The sequence below is a fragment of the Ochotona princeps genome, chromosome 10, assembly GCF_030435755.1.
Source record: "Ochotona princeps isolate mOchPri1 chromosome 10, mOchPri1.hap1, whole genome shotgun sequence".
NCBI classification, from domain to species: domain Eukaryota; kingdom Metazoa; phylum Chordata; class Mammalia; order Lagomorpha; family Ochotonidae; genus Ochotona; species Ochotona princeps.
Genome location: NC_080841.1, coordinates 73,310,717 through 73,323,615, shown reverse-complemented (window position 1 = coordinate 73,323,615; position 12,899 = coordinate 73,310,717). Strand labels below are relative to the sequence as shown.

At 53.4% G+C, this 12,899-nt stretch overlaps 1 protein-coding gene across 13 annotated transcripts in view; it reads right to left on the bottom strand.

The window, feature by feature from the left end:
• The window catches only part of PARD3 (par-3 family cell polarity regulator), a 475,858-nt gene that overhangs the window by 400,254 nt on the left and 62,705 nt on the right, over positions 1-12,899 (bottom strand). For all 13 annotated transcript variants that reach the window (XM_058669631.1, XM_058669628.1, XM_058669633.1 and 10 more), the window contains exon 2: positions 2,531-2,632. In XM_058669631.1, the coding sequence (XP_058525614.1) occupies positions 2,531-2,632 (102 nt within the window). The remainder of the gene's footprint in view (positions 1-2,530; positions 2,633-12,899) is intronic.

Here is a 12,899-nt window from a genome sequence, read left to right as displayed (position 1 = left end):
GTGTACAAGAAATACAACCAAACATTTGATATGATGTGGTGCTGTCACCAAGTCTGCACAATAACATATAAATGTTTATTTAAAATTCTACAGTTGTAGGCCCTGTGCTGTGGTGTGGCACATAAACCAGCCTCATGCAGCATTCAAGCCCTGGATGCTCCACTTTCTATCCAGCTCCCTGCTAATATGCCTGGGAAAGCAGCAGAAGGTGGCCCAAGGGTTTGGGCCCCTGCACCCGTATGGGAGACGCAACAGAAGCTTCTGGCTTCCATCTGGCCTAGCCCTGGCTGTGGTGGCCACTCGGGGAGTGATTCAGCAGATGGAAGATAACTCTGTTGCTTTCACTCTAACTCTACCTTTCAAATAAATAAATAGATAATTTAAATGGAATCCTACAGCTGTGATAGGGGCTACTTCAGACACAATTTGACTGACCCCTCCCTTCCGCCTGTGGCCTCCCAGAAAACTGTGCTCACAGAAGAACGCACCGCCCTCAGGTGCCGACAAGCAACCCAAAGACACCACCCTTCCCTGACTTTCAGAACAGCAGCAGGGCACAGGGCCAGCCACCCAAAAGGCCACCTGCTGGGCTGCAAAGCAGGGCTCCCCCTCTCTTCCACCAGCTGTGCCTGCAAGTTCTGAGAGGTCCAGGTGAGAAGAAACAAGCCTGGGAAGTGGCAGCACATGTTCCTCGGGGGAAGCACGGGGACACAGCACCCAGCCATGCAGGAGCACCGGGGCTGGGCACGGGGCCATCACACACACACACACACAGCACCCAGCCATGCAGGAGCACGGGGGCTGGGCACGGGGCCACCACACACACACACACACACACACACACACACAGAGCGCCCAGCTATGCAGCAGGCCACCTCGCAGGAGCACGGGGGTTGGACATGGGGCCACCCCACACACACACACACACACACACACACACACAGCACCCAGCTACACAGGAGGCTGCCCACATTACACACAAGGCCACAAATGCCCAGGTGTAAAGCTCCACAAAGCGCTCGCGGCAGGTGAAAAAGCGTGAGCACTCGGTGCCCAGCAGAGTGTGCCAGACTACCCAAAGCCCCAGAGCCCCGCAGCACTGCACACGCAGCTCCCACACGGACGATGCTCTGCACGTTGTGCTCCAACAAAACACAAAGATGAAACCCTCAAGCAGGAATGAACTCTGGGTGACCAGGGGAACCGCCTTCCTCAGGTTCACAGGGGCCTGTTCCGATCCTAACAAGCCGTGCCAGGCTCACACAAGGGGCTGGAGCAGAGAAAAGATACCAACCAGCAAAAGCCGAAGCAAAGCCAAGGAGCAGAGCAGAACAGAACAGAACGGGTTCAGATGGGGATGGACGGGCAGATGCACTAGGGCCTATGACCCCAGAACACAGGCACAAAAAGGAACCTGCAACCGAATCACACACTTATGGCACAGTTCGTGTGCAGGGCAGAAAGTGCCACACCAAGCTCCCAGCAAAGACCAAAAAGGAGACATGGCACCACCCAGAAAAGAAAAAATTAGCTGGCAGGACAGCGACACAGCGTCTGACCCACAGCAGCTACTGCGGGTGAGCTCCACCAGGGCAGATGTGGGAGCTTAGGGGTGGACTGGGGACCCCCAACCTTGAATCTGCACCAGATCTGGTTACCTGGGGATTGCCAACCCTCGAGATTGCAAGGAACCAACTCAGAGATTAGCCAGATCTGAGGTGGGAGCACTGACTTTGTGAGTAACCCAGCAGCAGAGAAGCCCTAACAGCTGCACTCACCAGGCTCCGGGGGGACGGCAGAAGAGAGGGCAACCCATCTCACCATCCCCTAGCCTCACAAGGCAGCCCTCCTGAGACCCAACAAGCCCAACAGTCTGTCCATCAGGGTCCTCAGCGTGCGGTGACCTAACTGCACATGGCCAAAAGTTGCTCTCCCAAGTATAAGCAATCCTGGACATTCAGGCAGCTTCCTGTAGGAGACACTCATCACTGACTTCTTCATGCCCAGGCAAACATCCTGCCCCAAGTTGTTAACACTGTGGGTAGTCCTTCCCCATCTGGAAGTGGGGGCCTGTGGGGCTGGCGCAGAGCAGGTCATACAATGGCTCTGGGAGTTATAGCAGGCATGTAGACAGCATCAAAATCACAGCCTGGACATGACGTTCCTCGGTGACAGGTGGCCTGCTCCCCTTGCTCCCCACAGTGCATGGCCCAAGCAGCCACTGGGATCAGAACCTGGACACCCCATTCCCTTCACCCCAGCTACCTCTGTGGAAGCACAGAGACCACAGTGGGGGTGGGGGGTTTCCAGGCATCAGGAAAGCTGTTCGACTACAACAAACGGACCATGACAGGCAGACCTCTTGGGTGTGCACAATTTGCAAAAGCTGCAGTTTCAGAAAATCTGTACCCCTGGCTGATATGTTACTGGGCAGGGAGGTCTTTGGAAAACAAGAGAGCCAAGGATTCCAAAGCCCGTCCCTGCGCAGCTCTGGAGGACAACCACAACAACCTGTGAGAGGAGCACTCACCCTGTCCTTGTCGTCCGCGACATCACAGAGCACGTCGTCCAGGTCCAGGATCCCCCCGTCTCCATGCTCCAAGCGGTGCACCTGTATCCAGTAGTTTGGATCCTGCAGAAAAGAACAGAAACAGCCAATACAGCAAAACCGTATCACATGACCGAAATCCCAGACAGCTCCCAGACAGTCTCCCAGCGCACTTTACTTCCACCCAGATGCTGATGGGAAATGACAGCAGAGATTGCAGAACGCAGCAACCCTAATTTCTCAGAAGTGTATCCCTCTTCCCATGTCACACGTGGTGAAACCCAAACCAATCCCCTCAACGCAACCTACAGAAACATTCGGAAAAGCAAGGAGGGAACCATGCATCCAGAAACACTCACATTGGTGCTCACCTGCACACAACAGGCTTCACACCTTCAGGACCAGTGATGAAGGAGAGCCATGCAGACCCAGAAAGCTAAACGATGGACGTGACAGGCATCCTAACAGAAACAGGTGCCAAGCCACCGCATGGGGATGCCCACATCCCAGATTCACAGTGCCTGCGTTCAAGTCTCAGCTCCAACACACTTCCAATCCAGCCTTCTGCTAATGCACACGCTGGAAGAGAGAAGATGATGGCCCAAGTACATGGATTCCTGCCACCTACATGGGAGGCCTGGATGGAGTTCCATGCTTGTGACTGAAGCCTTATCTGGCTCCAGCTGTTGTGGAATTTGAGGAGAGTGAACATGTGGATGGAAGCTCTCGGTCATGCTCTCATGCTTATTCTCTCTTTAAAATAATCACATCTTTGGCTTAAATGTTCAAAACACACCAAAATTCACAGTGGGGCCTGCTGGAAAGTGTTGCAGAAAGAGTCTTAACAGTGAATGTGCTACAATGTGTTTCCAACCGATTTGGGGCAGGCAGGAACACAGTTGATACTAAGTGTCCACAGTCATCCTCAACCATGGACCAACCAAGGCATGTGTACTGGTCATGAGTGGCTTCAACAGCTCAATTCCAGTAACACTCAATGCTGCCAATCCAGACAGTGGTGGCCCAGTGCAATTCGTTCCAGAAGGAAGGGCTGGAAAACAGGAGGCAGCAGACCAGCAAGTGATCAAGGGCACCGGCCATGCCCTGACCCAGCCCCAGTGATACTCCCCGGGGAAGCCACATTCCGTAACAGCTTTCTACCTGGACCTGCCACCGGCTTGCTCATCCATGAAGGCTGCAAGGAAGTGGTCCCTACAGGAAACACAGCACAGCAAACGGCCCAGGCCTTGAGTCTCAAGTTCCTGCTGCCGTGAAGACACCACTACAGGTAACCCCGGGCTGTCCTGCACCCCATGCAGCTGGACTTCTGTGGGAGGAACGAACCGTCCAGAGCAGTATGTACACATACAGGCTCGCAGGCTTGCTCAAGTACAGGCACACATTGGCGCAATGCACAGTCGTGCAATTCACAAACACACACACACACACACACTCAAAACACATACACACTTTCAGAGAACCAGGCACACTGACTGGCGGAGAAGGGAAGGGTGAGGACTATGTGCACATACCATCACCCCTTTCAGGAAACCTGATTAGATCTCAGAGGGTGTTTCTCGCTCATGGTGTTGTACTGCGTAACCCGTGAGCACGAAGGGGACATGGGGAAGGCAGACGGTGCCACTTTGTCTGGAAGCCACCTTGTCTGGCGGCAGGCCTGAGAAGAGGAACCCCAGGGCTCCTAGGGGGGAATCCTAGGCTTAAAATGGGAACAAATGAATGTCTAGACACGGAATATGGACTGGGCCAGTCATCTGTTTCTCTGCAAGCCCACCTTGCTGCTAGCAGGGCCCACGACACCCAGGAGAGAGACAGGACCAGGCTGAGCAGAGGGATAGTCGTGAACAGCGGGGGACAGCAAGCCCAGCTGCTGTACTGTCCTGTTAAGTTTGAAGTCAGGGCAGTTCCTGAGTGATTCTTACTACCCCAGAAATCAGAACCAAAGTCCCAATGATTGAAGATAAACCAAAAAATAAACAAGGACTGGGAATAACCACACACAGCACCAACAGAAGCTACCATGAAGATTCCTTGAGCAAATGGTATCTGTAAACAGCAGGACAGCCTCCAGATATCAAAGCAGAAGGGAATTCTGACTCTAGGAGCAGCACAGAGCAGGACAGGGTGGCAAGCAAGAGGCAGGTGGCGCGTCTTCTTGCTCAGGCACGGGGCCAGAAACTGCAGCCTCACTGGGGTAGGGGTGTGGGACGGCAGCTACAAAGAGTGAGAGGAGAGGGGTGGTGGAGGCGGGAGAGGATGATGACTGCAGTCCCCAGCAACCCCCAGTACATCTCAGAGAAAGCAGCGCCCCCTGCAGGCAGGTGCTGCATGTGCACGCACGTGTGCAGCATATCTGCACGTGCATTTTCTTAAAAAGCTGAAATTCACAGACATGTGACTGCTCAAATGAAATGAGAAAAAATCCGCCAGCTACAATCCTCTTGGTAAGGAATTTATTTAAGCCAAAAATCAAAGCATTTTAAATCCATGTTCTAAAAGTTGTTAGTTTTCTTTTTTTTTTTTTTTTTTTCTTTTTAATCAATCGCAGGCATCTCCAGAGAGATGCAATGTGTGCGCCATTATTTTGGCTGATACAATCAGTCCTTTTAATACGGACGGATGCACAGGATTCAAGTTTGCTGTGGTAATCTCTCACGTGACACGAGTCTAGGGGTGTGTTGTCACTCAAGAGGGAAGGTGTGGGGTGATCAGACGTCTCAACAGCCATGACCAGCAGGGGGAATACCCCTCCCCGTTGCCTCACATCACACTCAAGGCAGGACTCTCCAAACCACAGGCCTACTGCCTTGCTTGTTGCAGGAGGCAACAGGGAACCAAGTCCGATGAAGTCAACTCCCTGGCATGTTGCTTTCCCGTCATCAGAAAGTCACGCCACTCACGAGGTTAACCTAGTTCTTCCATGACCTCTGAGGCCAAATACACCCACACGGGTGGTGCTCCTGCCTCACCCACTGCGGGAACAGCCCAGACACCAGGGCTGGCGTGATACAGGAATGAGACCACAGTGGCCATCTTCCATACGGTATCATGAGGTCCTATGGCCCTCAAAGCCAATCTGTTCACATTCCTGGGATTAGGTGGGTGGTCTAGAGCCCCTACTTTCAGAAACCCAGAGCCAGCCTGAGTTACTCTCCAGAGATCACAACCAACCAAAACTGCCAAGACAATTTGCAGCCAGAGCCAGGAAGACACAGCCAGGCTCACAGCTGGATGGGAAGTGGAGCTGCCAGGATGTGAACCGGTGTGTTCAAGGCAAGGACCTTAACCACTGCGCTGTCGCACCAGGCCCTCACATGAATTAACTCTCAATGTTCTGTTATCTTCTGTTGCCGATTCACACTCCTCCAACACCTTCTCCCCAAAACTCAAAGAGTCCCTGCCACTGTCCCCATACCCAGGCCCCGAGGCATGCATGGATGGAGACCATGCACCTGCCCCATAACGGCCTCTTTCTATGCATGTGGTGTTTGTTTTACCCCAGGGAAGATGCCAAAGGCATGTACCCTGCTTCAGTTCTTCTTTAGCTCAGAACAAAGAACAGTGTATCATCTAAGTGTGTACTGGAGAAAAAACAGTATCTGTGTTTTGGATCAAGGGAAGACTTCACCCAAGGCTCCTCAGAGAGAACAATCTACACACCCAGGTTCCAGCTCCCCTGGCTCCAAGGAAAAGCCAGGGACATGCTGTGGGACCGTCCCCACACCTTGCCCTCCACGCCCAGCCTGTGTGCCAGCACAGACTCCTCCATGGCAGCATGTAGGACGTGCCTTTTCCAACAATAGGAAGGAATGCAGGTGGCTGAGCGAATTAGTTCCTTCTCCTGCACAAGTGAGTTCACAGCTGGATAAACCTGCCCCAACTCACAGGCAGCAAGGATGAGAGGGAAGCTCCCGGCCACCCTCCCTGAGGAGGCGGCAAGCACCCTACCTGGACACAACCGGATGCACTGATTAGAGGTGTGGCAGACACACGACATGGACACACCCACGAGCCTACAACTCCACGGACCCACAGGACACCCTGCCCCAGTCTAACGAACTTTGCTGTCTCCCCAGAGACTGCTCTGTGCCTCAGTCTCATATACAGTCATCCAAGACTGAGCACTTTGTAACAGCCCTGGAGCCACAGGAAGACAATGGTCCCAAGCTTCCTGCTATCTCCATTTCACAGCTGAGAAGACCGACGGCCACAGAGTAAAAGGAGGCTGAACTCACCTGTGGCTCTGACCTGGTAATCATGCTGTGTCCTGCCTCCTTTGGGGGAGGGGGGGGTAGAAGGTGGCCAACAGGTGGGCAAAGGGGAAAAATTTGGAAGGGAAGAATTAAAACAAAAACCAAGGGAAAAACATATGGAGGGGGAATGCTTAGAATGAGGGATACCCAGCAGGTAGTATACTTGACAAGCTTCAGTAGAGGAGAGGGACTTTCCTCCAAGTTACCTAACAGAAGACCTAAGGAAGAACGACTTAACAGGCATTCCTGGTGACTACATTGCGGTATAGCCACCACCTGTAACGCCAGCTCCCCATATGAATACTGGATTCATGTACCGGCTGCTCCGCTTCCCATCCAGCTCCCTGCTAAAGCACCTGAAGAGCAACAGATGATGGCCCAAGCGCCTAGGACCTAGCACTTACACGGGAGACCTGAAGAAGCTCCTGGACTCAACCTGCTCCAGCTCTGACCATGATGGTCATCTCAGGGAGTGAACAAGCAGCTGGTAGATCTGTCTCTCCGTCTGTATCTCTTTACAAACAGAAGGAAAGAAAGAGATCTTTCATCCACTGGTTTTCTCCCCAAACGGCTGCAATGTCCACAGCCTAGCTGAGCCAAAGCTGAGAGCCAGGAGCTTTTCCTGGCTGTCCCCTGCTGGAGGCATGGGCCCAAGCACTTGGTCCAGCTGGTGCTATGCCGATCCAAAGCCAGGATCCAGGAGCTTCTTCCAGGTCTCCAACACGGGTTCAGGGTCCCAAGGCTTTGGGTCGTCCTCACTGCTTTCCCATGCCACAAGCAGGGAGTTGGATGGGAAGCAGAGCAGTTAGCACAGAAACCAGTGTGTTTATAGGATCCTGGTGCTTGTCAGGCAAGGATTTAGCCACTGGACCATCACGTTGGGCCCCCACAGTGTATCTATTAAAAAAAAAAAAAGTACTCAAGCCAGGCATGTACCAAGGCAGCCTGGACTCAAAGCTTGGGGGAGAGAAAGGGGAGGAGTGTGAATCCATAAACATAAAATAGGAAAGGCTGCAAGCAAAGAGCATTAAGATGCCGACTGATATGCCCACAATCCATACTCAAGTGCCTAGTTCAAGTCCCGACTATGCCACTTCCCATCCAGCCACCTGATAATGCGCACCCTCGCTGGCAGCATGGGGATGGCTCAAAGAGATGGGCCCCCGCCACCCAAGTGGGAGACCTGGACAGAGTTTTTGACTTCCAGGCTTGAGGAAATCAACCAGCCAATGATTCCCCTCCCCCTCACCTTCCAGCAGGGTCAGAGGTCCCTGCTGTAGCTGGCACCAGCCCCCAGCTGCTACCTAAAATCAAAAGAAACCTCCCTGGTCCAGAATCAGCCCTCACAGAAAACACCCTGAATCCTAAGGGGTAAACAAATGGAAGCTCACCCTAAGCCTAAACAAGCTCCCTCCTGGCATCTGCTCTGTCAAAACCCATCCCCTGGGCCCTGCGCGGTAGCCTAGTGGCTCAAGTCTCACTTTGAGCATGCCAGGATCCCATACTGGCACCGGTTCTAATCCCAGCAGCCCTGCTTCCCATCCAGCTCCCTGCTTGTGGCCTGGGAAAACAGTCGAGGACGGCCCAAAGCCTTGGTACCCTGTACCCACGTGGGAGACCCGGAAGAAGCTCTGGGCTCCTGGCTTCGGACTGGCTCAGCTCTGTTTATCTGTGCTTTTTACATGACCTCCTAAAGACAACCCTCTGCCAGTACCAAAAACTAAGATGAATTCCACAGCCCAGGCAACACCAATGATCCCAAACCAGAAAACACTGTCCTCAAAGGAGTCAGGGAGGGAAGCAGGGCAAGGAGGAGGGCAGGAAGGAGGGAAGTGGGGAGGGAGGGAGGAGGGAGGAGGGAAGGGGAGGGGAAGGAGGGAGGGAGGAGGGAAGGGGAGGGAGGAGGGAAAGGGGAGAGAGGGAGGGAGAAGGAAGAAGAGAAGGGGAAAACAAAGGAAGGAAGGGAGCGAGGGAAGGAGAGAAGGGGATGAAGGGATGAAGGCAGGGAGGGAAAGGGGAAGGGGGAAGGGAGGAATGATGGAGGGAGGAGGAGAAGGGTGAGGAGGCAGAAGAGAGGGGCCGGCACGGTGGCTTAGCGGCTAAAGTCCTCACCTTGAAAGCACCCCGGGATCCCATATGGGCGCCGGTTCTAATCCCGGCAGCTCCACTTCCCATCCAGCTCCCTGCTTGTGGCCTGGGAAAGCAGTCGAGGACGGCCCAAAGCTTTGGGACCCTGCACCCGCGTGGGAGACCTGGAAGAGGTTCCTGGTTCCCGGCATCATCGGATCGGCGCGCACCGGCCCGTTGCGGCTCACTTGGGGAGTGAAACATCGGATGGAAGATCTTCCTCTCTGTCTCTCCTCCTCTCTGTATATCTGACTTTCCAATAATAATAAAATCTTTAAAATAAAAAAAGAGGAGACAGAAGAGAAAGGAGGGAAGAAGAGAAAGGAAGGGAAGGAGAGAGGCGGCGAGGAAGAGAGGGAGAGGAGAGGAGCAGGAAAAAGGAAGGAGAAGCGGGAAGGGAAGGAGGAGTCATGGAATGCAGCAGGGCTCTGGCACCCACCTGGGATCTCTCCTCGGGACGCCTGGGCAGACAGCTGTCCAGCTGTACCCTGTGTCCCCAGCACTCACACCCAGCACAGGCCGTGGCATACACCGGCAAGCGGGTTAGGGCTCCGCAGCACCACATCCTCAGGGCAGCGTGGACTCCAGAGAGTGGCACTCAGAGCAAGGCCCAACCACAGCCACCCAGCAGGTGCAGCAGGCGTCATGACCTGCTGCCCCAGGGAGGTGGGGCTCGCCATCTCTGCCCTGGCTGCTCCTGCCCGAATCGGTCATGGGAGGGACCGGAGATGGTATCTTCCAAAGGCCTGCCTGCCTCTGTGGGCAAGGAGCAAGCAGCCAGGTCTCAGAAGTGACATCTGGCACGAGTCAAGCGACTGCAAAGCCACATCTCGAAGTCAGAGGCACTGGAACTCCACTGCCTAAGGACACTCTGGCTACCGCCTCATTCACGAAGCCTGCTCTGCAAGGGCTGACCAATGGTAAAATCATAAATCCCAGAATGAAATACACCTCCGTGCCCTTAGTCCAATATGCACAGCTGGTATTGGACCAGGCATGGCCACTACCCTGCCACAACCTCCAGTGTAACATAATAGAGACTCTCTTGGGCCCGGCGCCATGGTGGCCTAGCGGCTAAAGTCCTCGCCTTGCATGTACCAGGATCCCATATGGATGCCGGTTCTAATCCCGATGGACCCACTTCCCATCCAGCTCCCTGCTTGTGGCCTAGGAAAGCAGTCGAGGAAGGGAAGGAGAGAGGCGGTGAGGAAGAGAGGGAGAGGAGAGGAGCAGGAAAAAGGGAGGAGAAGGAATGAAGCCCAAAGCCTTGGAACTCTGCACCTGTATGGGAGACCCACAAGAGGATCTGTGCTCGTGGCTTTGGAACGGCGCAGCACCGGCCGTTGCAGTCACTTGGGGAGTGAATCATTGGACAGAAGATATTTCTTTCGGTCTCTCCTCCTCTCTGTATATCTGACTTTGCAATAAAAATAAATAAATCTTAAAAAAAAACACCAAATAGGGGCTCTCCTCAAGCACAGTTCCACCCCCTAAACACTCAGACAGGAGTTCCACTTACCCCAACCTTGTACTAACTGATATGTTTCAAAAACTGTGTAGCCATTTAGATTTTCCTAAAAGGTCAACAGTGTCCATTTGAAATAAGGAAACAAGAATGTTACAGCTCTGAGGTACATTATGCAACACACAAGAAGTAACTGGGCCCTGCACAGTAGCCTAGCAGCTAAAGTCCTCATCTAGCACACTCCAGGATCCCATATGGGTGCCAGTTCTAATTCCGGCAGCCCCGCTTCCCATCCAGCTCTCTGAGGCCTGGGAAAGCAGTCAACAAATGCCCAAAGCCTTGGGACCCTGCACCCACATGGGAGACCTAGAGGAGGCTCCTGGCTCCGGATTAATGCAGCTCTGGCCATTGCAACCAGTTGGGGAGTAAATCAACGGACGGAAGATCTTCCTTTCTGTCTCTCCTCCTCTCTGTATATCTGACTTTCCAGTAAAGAAAAATAATAATAAAATAAATCTTCTAAAAAAAAAAAAACAACTGCTACATGTTCATTTCATGAAGTTTCTTTATTCCTCAAATGCATGTCTATCAAGATTTCCCCTTGGAGCCAGCGGTGTGGTGTAGTGGGTAAAGCTGCTACCTTCAGTGCAGGCATTCCACACGAGGGCTGGTTCAAGTCCTGACTACTCCACTACTGAGCCAATTCCCTGCTGAGAGCCTGGGGAAGTCCTTGGGTTCCTGCAACCACATGGGAAACCTGGAAGTAGCTCCGGTCTCCTGGCTTCCGACTAGTCGAGCTCAGGGCATCAAAGGTATTTGGGGAATGAACCAGGGGATGAAGGTCTATTCACCCCACCTGCCCTGTAACTGCTTTTCAAATAAGTAAATAAAGCTGTAAAGAAATAAACATACCCCCTATGGGATATGTGAAACTTGGCCGCCTGCATCTCCGCCTGATTCGCAGTATTTCTCAGCAGAAAACCACACGAAGTGAAATACAATGTGATGTCCACAAGGAAGACCCCAGCAATCTGCATGGCCGGACCTTCCCAGGATGCTTTAGAAAGCAAACTTTCTGATTAAAATCCTGCATCTCTGCACAGCAGAGCAGCAAATCAGAGCTCTGTGCAAACGCTGGCAAAACAGAACCACAGAGCTGGTAATTAAAGTGTGAAACAGCAGACATGATAACATGTCACAGCAGATGTATCCAAAGAGGAAGGAGCCAGACTGGGAGGTGAGGGGGGAGAGAGAAAGAAAGAGAGAGAGAGAGAGAGAGAGAGAGAGAGAGAGAGAGAGAGAAGCGAGCAAGCCAGGGCAGGTAGTGCAGGAACCCGCCCCGGGTGACCAGGACGTGACATGGGTGAGTCCTGCAATGGCCGAGCAAGCCACAGAGCAGGCAATAAATGACAGCACAGCAAGGGCTCTGATGCTGTGTAACCACCTCCTCCCTGTGGGCACGGGTGGCCTTGGGAGAGGGAAGGAGGTGACCTCCCAGGTCCCTACATGGCTTTGATAAAGCTTTATAACCCACCAAAGCCAAACACACTCCAGGCAGTTTTGGCAGTCCAAGAACCACTCCGAGCAACAGCAACATCATCTGGCCTTGAGAACACTCCTGCGAAAGCAAAACCAGCAAACCAGCCCTGTGCACATGCGCTCTGTGGCTCAGGGCTCTCAGCCACGAACGCCACAGACAGCAGACAACCTCAGCTGTCTCCTAGCTCCCTGCAGGAGCCGCACCACAGGCCACACTCCGGGAGACAGAGCAGCCACACTGGTGGGAGAACATCCACAGGGAGTCTACATGCCCTCTCTCCCACATGGTGAGGCCACAAGAGGCAGGAGCCTTTCATCTCTGATGGGGACATCACAAAACACCATGGGAGCAGCCAGGGAAGAATGCCTGGCTCCACAGTGCCGCCCCCCCGACCTCTCAGACCACACTTTTCAAAAGGGTTGTTAGGGAGCCAGAGTCATGGCATAGCATGTAAAGCCACAACCTGCAATGCCACCGTCCCATATGCACTCCAGTTTGAGACCCAGACGCTCCACTGTGAACTCAGTGCGCTGTTAAAAATGTGCCTGCGAAAACAGCAGCAGAATGCCCAAACGCTTGGACCCCTGCACCCACATGAGACCTGGATGGAGTTCTTGGCTCCTGGCTTTGGCCTGGGCCAGAGCCAAGGGGAACGAAACAGCAGATGGAAGACTGCTGTGTTTCAAATAAATAAATGCTCTTAAAAATATCTGATTAGCTTAGGGCTGCGGCCCCGTCTCCTTCTCTCTTCTCTCTCTCTAGCCCTTCCTGGCTAACCTCTCATCCCTGGCATGTGTTTACCAGCTCCTGACAACACTGCCTATTGCAGACTTTCCTGTTTACCCAGGACTGAAGCACAGAGCAAGCCCACAAGACCCAACAAGGCCAACAGGGAACTCGCCCAGCGAGTGGGGCCATGCACACACGTGTTCCTGAGGGAACAGG